Source organism: Stegostoma tigrinum, chromosome 21, assembly GCF_030684315.1.
Source record: "Stegostoma tigrinum isolate sSteTig4 chromosome 21, sSteTig4.hap1, whole genome shotgun sequence".
NCBI lineage: Eukaryota > Metazoa > Chordata > Chondrichthyes > Orectolobiformes > Stegostomatidae > Stegostoma > Stegostoma tigrinum.
In genome coordinates, this window is record NC_081374.1 from 12,163,101 (window position 1) to 12,175,486 (window position 12,386).

Below are 12,386 nucleotides of genomic sequence, written 5' to 3' on the forward strand. Positions count from 1 at the left end.
GACAGAGTAGAGAACTTGTCAGCTGGTTGATGTCTGTCTCCAAAGTGAGCCTCCAAATCAAGGCCCATTGTCGAATACAGGTTGTTCTAATAAACCACGCATCATAAAGATATTAATTGAGGTTTCTTGTCTTCCTTGGACCACGATAGTGTCTTCTTCTTGGATAATGTGTCCTAGAAATGTAAATAATCTTGCATGCAATTGAAATTTTTCATTTACAGTGGTCAATTTAACACATCCCTAACCCTCTGGGCTTGTCTATTCTTCATGTCAACATACTCTAGGATGTCATCCAGGTGGTAAATGGTTCTTTGTTTCTCCTCCATGATCCTAGACTTCTGTCTTTGGAAAATCTTTGCTGCAGAGGAGATCCCAAACAATAGATGTTTGAAGCAATACCATGAGAATGATGTAACAAGAACAATTTTGACTCTTGTTGTCACCTAGTTTTGTGAATTTTTTTGCTCCCAATTTTACTCAGCTGTCACTGGCAGGCCATGTAGGATAACTTTCCCTCTAACCTCCTTTGTTTAACTGGGTGTGATTGATGCACAATCTTAATTCTCCATTTATCTTAAGAATAACTATTAGGCCTGCGCGCCATTGTGTCAGTTTTGTCACTGCCAATGTGACCCCACTTTCAATCATGCTGTCAAATTGAGATCCCACTTCTTCGATCAGAGAATGAGGAATGCTCCTGAAAGAGTACAGGGTAAAGTGAATAGCTTTGGAAATTCTGAAGTTCTCTCCCTTCTTCATTCTGAAGTAATGCATCCACTGTAAAAGACAGAGACAAATACATGCAATTTTACTCAATAATGGGGTATTCTGGTTCATCAGTGTATATTTAGGGTATATAGAGGGTTCATTGAGATTTTATTCTCTGTGATTAAGCTTCATGCTGACTTGCTCATTCACCTGAAAATCTAAGATTCCTGGACCTTGGATGTTTTATACCTGTTGGTCTGATTTGTATAGGCTTCAACCATAGCAAGCTGTCTGCCAGTATTGACATGGCTGCTCCCGTGTAAAGTTTAGTTTCATTTTTAAACATGTCCAACCTTACACTGATGGACCAGAATAAGTTTTGATTCTCTCTTTAACTTCCCCTTGAATATTGTCTTCAACTTTTGATCTACACTTTTAACTTCTTGAACCTTTGTTGCATGACTTCCATTTTTCTGGAAATGTTTCTTATTGCAGGACGCTTACTTTGAGTTTGATGTGGTGAGGGTGATGTTAATTGTTACCAAATTGGTTTTCCGAATACCCTACTGGAATTCATTGCACGTGTGAATCTGTTTAGAGTCACATCTTGAGCACCCTGTCGTGGTCAATGACATTGATTCCTACTCTTGATATTTTGACACAATCTTCCACATAATATGAATCAATATGCACAATATTAGATAATTTTGGGACTTAATTTCTGCCTGCTTCTGGATTGTTTGTTAGAACCTTAAATCTTTCTTGAATTAAAGAAGCTCTGATAATTTCTCATCCCTGACACCAACTACTGTATAAAAACTACGGATGCTGTAAATCAAGAACAAAAACGGAAGTTGCTGCAAAAGCTCACCAGGTCTGGCAGCATCTGTGAAGAAAAAAATCAGAGTTAACCTGTCGGATCCAGTGACCTTTCCTCTGGGGTCTGATTAACTCTGTCTTTTTCTTCACAGATGCCGCCAGACCCATTGAGCTTTTCCAGCAACTTCTGCTTTTGTTACCAACTACTATATGGTGTCCAATTAATCTATCTTACAAATTTCTGCATGCACAATATCTTTCCAAAATGTATAAATGTGTTTAAAAAGCTCCTATTGATTTTCCCAAACACTGAAATCACTGATTAAATTTCACCAACTACATCATATTTTTGTGTAGCAAAAGTACACACAAAATGTTTTAATCAAGGCATCAAATTGGGTAGTGCTTTGTCTTCCAAAGCATCGTCAGTGATTGGTCCTATGTCATATAAAAATGCACTAGTTTGTTTGCACTGTCCCTTTGTGTGTAATCCTGAAGCTATTCTATAGCATAGAAATTGCTGCTTCATGAGGACCCAATTGAGGCATGTGTGTCTTCCACATCACCAAATAGATGAGGTAACGGAAAGCTCTCTACCAGAGCTGTCAGCTCTATCCACTAGCATGGCTAATTGATCTGGGTGAACACTTGGAATTTTCCTCATTAATGTGAAGAATTCTAATTCTATGGTTTAGCACTTCAAAGTACTGCCAGTTCATAAATAGGCTTTGAGATCCTCCAAATTGATTTTTATTGCTCTTTGGAGTCTTCCCACATTGTTGCCCTATAATTGAGTCCTCTGAGGTCTCTTCGCTGCCTTCAGACTCTTCGATTTTCTGTTGCATCTCTTGGAAACTGTCTTAACTTTGGATCCTGGCTCTGGATGCCTATTCTCCTGCTGTCACTTTGCCTTATGGTGGGATTTCAAGTGAATACAGTTACTTGCACATTGAGATACTGTTCTGGAGTATCTAAGGCTGTGGATGTCTGCACATTTGCAATCTCTGAGCGACAAACGACTGCACGTCCGAGTCACAAATCACTTCAACTCTGTCTCCCACTCCTTGGATGACATGTCCATCCTGAACCTCCACCAGTGCCACAATGATACCACCCAAAGGTTGCAGGAACAGCACCTCATATTTTGTTTGGGAACCCTGCAGCCCAATGGTATCAATGTGGACTTCACAAGCTTCAAAATCTCCCCTCCCCCAACCCGCAGTCCAAAACCAGCCCAGCTCGTCCCCGCCTCCCTACCTGTCCGTCCTTTCTCCCACCTATCCACACCTCCCACCTCAAGCCCCACCCCTGCCCCCTACTTACCAACTTCATCCCCACCCCCTTGACCTGTCCATCTTCCCTGGGCTGACCAACCCCATCCCTAACTCCCCACCTACACTCTCATTTACTGGCTCCAACCCCACCTCCTTGACCTCTCCTCTCCACCTATTTGCTCCTTTATCCATCTTCCATCCACCTCCCCCACTCTCTATTTATTTCAGAATTCGCCTCCCCTCCCCCCCTTTCTGAAGAAGGGCCCAGCCCCGAAACGTCAGCTTTCCTGTTCCTCTGATGCTGCTTGGCCTGCTGTGTTCATCTAGCTTCACACTGTGTTATCTGCAGTCTCTGAGGTTGTCTGATCTTATCTCTACTCAAGGCTCTGCAACTCTTTATTTTCTGTCATACTCCTTTGTTTATGTCTTGATAACATGGCATGTTCTCAAATATAGCTCTCTTTACATGCTTATTCATCATTCTTACTGATGTCAGAGTCATTTGATCAGTGATGTCATCTTAATTTACACATGTCTCAAGATGCTAAAACAACAGTGAGGGCAGAATGTGAGACAGCCTCACGGTGAGAGGCAAAGGACACAAAGCAAACAAAATGACAATGGAGCAACCGAAATAATAAAGACAGTGGAAAACATTACACTTGTGCAAGAATCGTTTCTTTCAATGGCACAATACTTGTATACGATTTATGCACAATTGTGTTAACAATGAACAAAGCTATGCAGTAACATCCAGCCTGCTGCACAGCCCCATACATGATTTTAGAGGTAACATGCACTACAGAAAAACAGTTCTACTCACCAACCATATGTAGCAAGTAGTGATGCAGAGTTGTCATCCATTTCAGAGATCATGTACTTTCTATTTCCGTTGATTCCAGTGGAGTTGGAAATTGGTTAATTTCAATAACAGAACTAATCTTTCCAATGGGAATGTTTTAAATCTAGCCTTGGAAAATGAGCTGAGGCAAGCTGATAGAAAAAAACTAATATTTAAGAGAAATATAACATGTTAATGCAATCAGAAAAAAATTAAACACTTTAGCAAGAGCTAAATAGAAAATGAATTGTATTCAATTTTATATTAATTGAAAGTGATTGAACAGTGAAGCAATATCAGGATGTACAATAAGATTCAATACACGTGCCTGACATAGCTTGGAAATGTTTCACCTAACAACTAAATTTTCCAGTTTTCTTACGAAATTAATTATGAGATGATGTTTTCATGATTTCTTTCTGCAGCTTATGAAGTACTTAAGTTGCTTTTACAAAATTGCCTCAATACACTTATTTATCTCAGTGTTTCATCTAATGTTGAATTGGGAAATCAGCACATGCAATTTAGTTTTAAGAAGCAGCTACTTTTATAAATTGAAAATGGTACTTCCTTCCATTTTATTCATGAACCTTTATGTTTGCATTTTCTTTTAGATGGCAGAGAGAAGGAATCAACAATAGAAAATTCTATCCCAAAGTCAAACTCTGTGGTAAGGCTGCAACTTGTTGACAATGCTGTGTGTTTCAATACTTGTGGAACCCACCAGCCTAAGAAGTAGTGCGTGCACACGATAGATACGCATGTTTTGTGCATTCATCTGAAGATCCTTCGAGCCAGGTCTTTCAGAAGTCATGTTTAGAAATGTTGTTGGGGGAAATTTGGAAATCTCAGCCTGTGGTGATTAATGTTAGTTCAACTGATTTGTTGCTATGTTTTTGTTGATCAAAGGAATAGTAGGAGCGACAGCAATGTTGAGTGCACAGGGAAAGGTTTCAGATCTAGGGCTGAACTTTACACTCCTCAGCCAATGGGTTTTAGTGTACAGGGGTGTAGCCCTTGCCCCCACCATGGTTTACCAGTCAGAGGGAAGGCATCTCACAAGTTGCCAGCCCAGCAGCTGTTCCCTTATTAAATGAAAGATATGGTTTCATTAGAGGCAATTGAGAAAAGGTTCACTAGGATGATACCTGGTATGGAGTGATTTTCACGTGAGCAAAGGCTAAATAAATTATGACTCTACTTACTGGTGATCTCATTGAAACATATAGGATTCTAAGGGGCTTGACAGGGTTAATGCTGAGATGTTTCCCCTCATCATAGACTCTCTACTGAGGTGGTAGAGGCAAATTGGCCCATCAAGTCTGTACTGGCCATCCAAAGAGCATCCCACTCAGGCTAACACCACCCACGCTATCCCAGTACTCCATATTTGCCATGGCTCTTCCACCTAGCCTGCAAATCCCTGGACACTATGGACAATTTAGCATGGCCAAACCACCCTAACCTGCATATCTTTGGGCTGTGGGAGGAGACTGGAACAGCCGGTGGAAACCCACGTAGGTGCAAGAGAACATGTAAACTCCACACACTTAACCAAGCCTGGTGTTGCAGCCAGGTTTATAGCTCTGTGAGGAAACAGTGAAAAGCACTGTGCTACTACCAAGGGGCATAGTCTCAGAATAAAGGGGTGACAATTTAAAACTGAATGGGAAGGAATTTCTTCTAGAGGATTCTGAGTCTTTGGAATTCCTTGGCACAGAGATCAGTGGGGGCATTGTCCTTGTGCATATTTAAGGCTGAAGTAGATTCTAGATGAGTCGGGAATCAAGGGTTATGGGAAAATGGCAGGAAAGTGGACATGAGGAATGTTAAATCAACCATGATCCTATCGAATGTTGAAACAGGTTTGAATGGCCTGTTCCTATTCCTCATGGTCGTAATAGAGGACTTTAAATGCACAACTAGTAAAATTATGGTGCAAGCAAAGCAGGAGGCTCGAGAGAGAAAAAAGCAGTTAAAACAATTAATGCTGTCTGGATTTAACTGAGTGGGAGGGCGCACACCAGTGACCAGCTGGCATTTTACCCCTGGCTAGGTGGTAGCAAAAAAAAAGTGAAATGCTTCAGATGCCAGGAATCTGAAACAAACAGAGAATGCTGGACAAACTTAGCAGGTCTGGGAGCAACTGTGGAGGGAGAATAGAGTGGATGGTTCAAGGTGGCATGGCTCCTCCTCAGTAGTGGGCATCCCTCCTAGTGCTGCTTCAGGCCTTTCTCTGATACTTCTCTGGGTCACAAGCTGCTGAAACCTCCTGGACATTTATTGGCAAATATTAAGAGGATAATATAACCACTGCTTGTCAACTTACTCCGTTGACATTGAGAGTCCTGTAGGTGGAATGGTGGTTCATAATAATGGCGGAAAACTCTCTCTCTCTCTTCCCTACCTTCCACATTTAGGAGAGCTCTCAGCTTCAAGATTCCTCCCTTTATTTCTGATTCCACTATCTGTTGTGGAAGTTTTCAAGCTCAGCCTGATCTAAGTTTTGAAGCCTAGGCTCTTCTTAGTTGGAAACAACGTTGAAGCTAAGATATATGCCCTGTAGCACATGCAACCAGGTTAATCCCTAAGATTTGTTAATGGAGTCAAACTAAAATGAGGCCTTTCAAACCATCGAGTTCTCATATCTTAAACTGTGAAGGAAGTTGTGCCAATTACTGTCATTTTAATGAAATCTTTGGAGCATGTGAGTCAGGACGGCAGAAACAGGACATAAGATAGCTTTGGCAAGTAGAGTTAAGGAGAATCTAAAGAGATTCTAGAACAGCATTAGGAGCAAAAGTGTAACTAGAGAGAGAATAGAGCCCCATCAATATGGCCTTCTATAGGTGGAGCCACAGGTGGTGGGTGAGACTCTAAACAAATATTGTGCTTCAGTGTAATAAAATGTGAGGCTGGATGAACACAGCAGGCCAAGCAGCATCTCAGGAGCACAAAAGCTGACGTTTCGGGCCTAGACCCTTCATCAGAGAGGGGGATGGGGGGAGGGAACTGGAATAAATAGGGAGAGAGGGGGAGGCGGACCAAAGATGGAGAGTAAAGAAGATAGGTGGAGAGAGTGTAGGTGGGGAGGTAGGGAGGGGATAGGTCAGTCCAGGGAAGACGGACAGGTCAAGGAGGTGGGATGAGGTTAGTAGGTAGATGGGGGTGCGGCTTGGGGTGGGAGGAAGGGATGGGTGAGAGGAAGAACCGGTTAGGGAGGCCTCCTGAGATGCTGCTTGGCCTGCTGTGTTCATCCAGCCTCACATTTTATTATCTTGGAATCTCCAGCATCTGCAGTTCCCATTATCTCTTGTGCTTCAGTGTGTAGTGTGGAGCAGCAGATGGAAGTTACAGAACTTGGAGAAATAAAGAGAGATGTCTTGAAAAGAGTTCATCTTACAGAAGAGGTCCTGGATGTCTTAAAGTGCATAAAAGTCAATAAATCCCCATGAACTGATCAGTTCTAGAACTTTGTGAGAAGCTAGAGAAGAGATTGTTGGGTCCCTTGTTGTATCAGCGATACACAGGGGTGAGGTACCGGAAGTCTCAAGGTTGGCAAATGCAGTTCTATTGTTTGAGAAAGGCTGGAAGGAAAAGCCAGAGAACAATAGACTGGTGAGCTTGACATCAGTGGTGGGTAAGTTGTTGAGGCAATTCTGAGGGACAGGATTTATATGCATTTGGAAAGACAAGAACTGATTAGGGATAATTATTGTGTTTTGGTTGTGGGAAATCATGTCTCATTGACTTGATTGACTTTATCAGAGAGATGGCAAAGAAATTGAAGAAGACCAAGCAATAGATGTTGCCTACATGGACATCAGTAAATGTTCAACAAGGCATGGTAGACTGGTTAGCAAGGTTAGATCGCATGGGATCCTGGAGGTACTAACCAATTGGATGCAAAATTGGCCTGAAATTAGGAGACCAAGGGTGGTGATGGAGGGTGGCTTTTGGACTGGAGGCTTGTGACTATTAGGGAGCCATAGGGATCATTGCTGGATCCACTGATTTTTGTCATTAATGTATTTGATTTGAATGAGAATATCAGAGATATGGTTCGTAGATTTGCAGATGATACTAAAATAGGTTGTACAGTAGACAATAGAACATAGAACATAGAACAGTACAGCACAGAACAGGCCCTTCAGCCCACAATGTTGTGCCGACCATTGATCCTCATGTATGCACCCTCAAATCTCTGTGACCATATGCATGTCCAGCAGCCTCTTAAATGTCCCCAATGACATTGCTTCCACAACTGCTGCTGGCAACGCATTCCATGCTCTCACAACTCTCTGTGTAAAGAACCTGCCTCTGACATCCCCTCTATACTTTCCTCCAACCAGCTTAAAACTATGACCCCTCGTGTTAGCCTTTTCTGCCCTGGGAAATAGTCTCTGGCTATCAACTCTATCTATGCCTCTCATTATCTTGTATACCTCAATTAGGTCTCCTCTCCTCCTCCTTTTCTCCAATGAAAAAAGTCCGAGCTCAGTCATCCTCTCTTCATAAGATAAGCCCTCCAGTCCAGGCAGCATCCTGGTAAACCTCCTCTGAACCCTCTCCAAAGCATCCACATCTTTCCTGTAATAGGGCGGCCAGAACTAGACGCAGTATTCCAAGTGCGGTCTAACCAAAGTGTTATAGAGCTGCAACAAGATCTCACGACTCTTAAACTTAATCCCCCCGCTAATGAAAGCCAAAACACCATATGCTTTCTTAACAACCCTGTCCACTTGGGTGGCCATTTTAAGGGATCTATGTATCTGCACACCAAGATCCCTCTGTTCCTCCACACTGCCAAGAATCCTATCCTTAATCCTGTACTCAGCTTTCAAATTCAACCTTCCAAAATGCATCACCTCGCATTTATCCAGGTTGAACTCCATCTGCCACCTCTCAGCCCATCTCTGCATCCTGTCAATGTCCCGCTGCAGCCTACAACAGCCCTCTATACAGTCAACGACACCAACCTTTGTGTCGTCTGCAAACTTGCTGACCCATCCTTCAATCCCCTCATCCAAGTCATTAATAAAAATTACAAACAGTAGAGGCCCAAGGACAGAGCCCTGTGGAACACCACTCACCACTGACTTCCAGGCAGAATATTCTCCTTCTACTACCACTCGCTGTCTTCTGTTGGCCAGCCAATTCTGTATCCAGACAGCTAAGTTCCCCTGTATCCCATTCCTCCTGACCTTCTGAATGAGCCTACCATGGGAAACCTTATCAAATGCCTTACTGAAGTCCATATACACCACATCCACAGCTCGACCCTCATCGACTTTTCTAGTCACATCTAGTCACAATGAAAAAGGCTATCTCAGAGTACAATTGGGACCTTGATCAGACAGGCCAATAAGCTGAGGAGTGGCAGATGAAGCTTAATTTAGATAAATATGAGGCATTGCATTTTGATAAGGCAACCCTAGGCAGTAATTATACAGTCAACAGGTAGGGACCTGGTAGTGTTGCCAAACAAAGAGACCTAGGAATGCAGGTGCATTGTTCCTTGAAAGTGGTGATGAAGCAATTGTTTGGTACATTGGTCATATCATTGTGTAGAGGAGTTGGGATATAATTTTGCGGCTATACAGAACATTCATTTTTTGAATATCTCATACAATTCTGGTTGCCTTTGGGAAGATGTTGTTAAACTTGTAAGGGTGCAAAAAGGGTTTGCAAGGAAGTTGTCAGGACTGGAGGGTTTGAGTTATAGGGAGAGGCTGAATAGGCTAGGGCTATTTTCGCTGGAGTATCAGAAGCTGAGGGGCGACCTTATAGAGATTTATAGAATCATGAGGGGCATGGATAGGGCAATTAGCTGAGGTCTTTTTCCCAGGGTGGGGAGTCCAAACATAGAGGACATAAGTTTAAGGTGAGAAAGGAAAAGATTTAAAAAGGACCTAAGGGGTAACATTTCCATGCAGAGGGTGATGCATGTATGGAACAAGCTGTCAGAGGAAGTACACCTACAATATTTAAATTGTATCTGGATGAGTATGCGAATAGGAAGGGCTGAGAGGGATATGGGCTAAATGCTGGCAAATGGGACTAGATCAGATTGAAATGCTTGGTTGGCACCAACAAGTTGAACCAAAGCGTGGGTTCTTTATCCATTTTGTACAATTCTATGACTCTATACCCAGAGGCTGGGTACTAACAATGTATCCCCAGATCCCAATGAAGGAGAGTAACCCATCCTTTACCCGTACGTGGATGTCCAAGTTTTAACATGGTTTCTGACCAGTCTTTGAACCGGGGACCCTCCACGTGCAGATTGAACACACCTTGCCCAGGATCCCTTGAGTATTAACACTGAAATGGAATACTTTTCCCAGAAACAAAGTTAATAATTAACACAAGGAGCAGTTTCCCTGCTTAGTTACTGAGAGTTTTTTACAGCGAGCATATTATCTAAAATAGAAGAGGTCACTTTACACCTGACCTTTCCATTCATGTGCTTTTATAATGAATTGACTCATCCCTTTGTTTTCCTCAACCACATAATAAACTGTTTATCTTCAGTTGTCAAAGGAGTTGGAAGAAGGAGTTACCTATGCCAGTGTGACGATTCAGCCCAATAATCATCCTCAGGACGAATCTGCTGCCCTCGAAAAGCTGAAAACCTCCAACAGTCAGGACGCAATCAAGCCAGCTGTTGCCGAGCCTCCTGCTTCAGAACCAACAGAGTATTCAACAGTTGTATTCAAAAAGTAATGTTCTTCCATCAGAGCATCTGCAAGCTACCTTCCACCCATTTTCTGAAGAGTGATATTCCTGTAAATTGTAAATTGTTCCAATAGGGTATGAGTATAAGTTGCCTCCTTACATCCAGCTAGTGCATATTGGAAAAACCCCATGCAGTATTCCTGAATTTTTCTGATATTTGCCAATGGTGTGAATCCTTGTTGTCAGGTGTCCTTTTTTTGTCTCGCTGTCTACCCTATTTCCTCAAGTCAGAGGGACGGTTGGGAACAGGTCTTTTTTTTAGGGGGGGAGCGGTGTGGGAAGCCAGCTAGTAGGTGAGTTGTTGGCCAGGGCAAGGAAGCAGAATATTAAATTTAGAATTGGGAATTTCTGAGCAAATGTTTTTGATTTAGCTCTTTTCTTTAGTTACTTTTCAATGAATCAGTTATTTAAATGAAGTGGTGAGTGGGGTGGAAATATGGAATTATATCTTCCAAAAGGTATTGAGGTAGAGGTTAATCTAAACACTCACAATTGAGATTCACAATTTTTTTTATGCGGAACAATTATAAAGTTTGAATTCTACCCTGACTTATAAGTAGGCAAATGAATATTCTTTGAAATGTTTAACAATTTAGTTTAAGAAACATTGTTGTGAACTGGCAATGAACATGGTGAATCAGGTTAGTTCCTTATGCTGTTTTAATCAAAGAAAGAATGGGAAGTTGCTGGAGCTAAGAGTCATCAGCCATGATTCAATTGAACGGCACAGCCGGTTAGGGAGGTGAATGGCCTCTCATGTTTCCCTGAACGTATAACCTGCAACATTATACTCAGCATTACTGCCTACTGAACTTGCCAGCAATGTTCCCTCTAAAGTGTTCAAGCACATGGCTGCAGAGAAATGTCAAAGGGCTGCAAGCAACATTGAAAAATTAGAGAGAGCATTGATATGCAGTTATCCTCACTCTGGTAAAATGCTGGCCATTTTATCAAAGCCAGGAGAAAACTAAAAGGGCAAGTCTGCTTTTATCAGTGATGGATGGATGGGTGAACCACAGATGTTGATGGGCAAATCTTATATTCTTCTGTCCTGTGACTGTGATATTCAGACATTTACAGCACCAGAACAAGACAGGACAATGCATACAACTGTAATTCCTTCCTTTCTATTCACTATTCTTGGGTGAAATACTGCAAAGGTAGCCTTTAAAATTTTTTAAAATTCTGTGTGAAGTAGCAATAATTCTTTCTGTACAATTCATACAGAATTATTGCTGTCAAACAGCATTGCTTACAATAATGCTTTATCGCTTACCACCATTGAAACTACTGCTGTTTTGTCTGATTTTATTTAACACTGATAGCATGTAACAAATAGAATCCTGTTGTCAAGGTTACATTCTTTTTTAAAGACACCCAGAGTATTGAGCATAATGGAGCAATGATCAATTGCGCACGGCCCTTGTTCCACTCTATAATATTGTGTGACTAGGAGCAGTGCTAATGATTTCCAAGAATATTACAATTGGAACTGACTGATGTTAACTTCACTCTAGAATAGTGCAATTGGGACTGACTGGTGTTGAAACCAATCTAGAGTATTGTAATTGTGACTGTAAATCCACATTTGAACAGGAGAAGATGGAATAATTTATATTTTGAGCATAATAGGCATCTGCAAATAAAAACTTGAACATTTATGAGCTATTGAATGGTGAGAATATGAAATTTGTTAGCACATTAAGTGACTCAGATGAATTGCATGGATGTTTTTAAGGAGGTGCTAGTTAAATGAATGAACAGAAGGCTTGTTGATAGGATGCAATGCAAGTAAACAGAGTGGGACAAGATTCACATGGAGTGAAACTGCCTGTTTTGTTTCCTAAACCCCATGCAGTACTCACAGGTTTGTTGGCAAAAACAATATCCTAGTTTGCACCTGATTATTTTTACATTAAACAACATCTTCCAGATTAGTTTTAAGGTGTAAACCCTGCAAAATGTAACAATGTTAGATTTTCTTAATATATTTAGGGTAGAAAAGA

The 12,386-nt window shown here is 41.6% G+C and overlaps 1 protein-coding gene across 1 annotated transcript in view; it reads left to right on the forward strand.

The window, feature by feature from the left end:
- LOC125462658 (polymeric immunoglobulin receptor-like) overlaps window positions 1-12,386 on the forward strand; it is a 66,968-nt gene that overhangs the window by 13,277 nt on the left and 41,305 nt on the right. Inside the window, exons 5-6 of the mRNA XM_059653211.1 lie at window positions 4,257-4,312; window positions 10,177-10,365. Coding sequence (XP_059509194.1) covers window positions 4,257-4,312; window positions 10,177-10,365 — 245 coding nt within the window. The remainder of the gene's footprint in view (window positions 1-4,256; window positions 4,313-10,176; window positions 10,366-12,386) is intronic.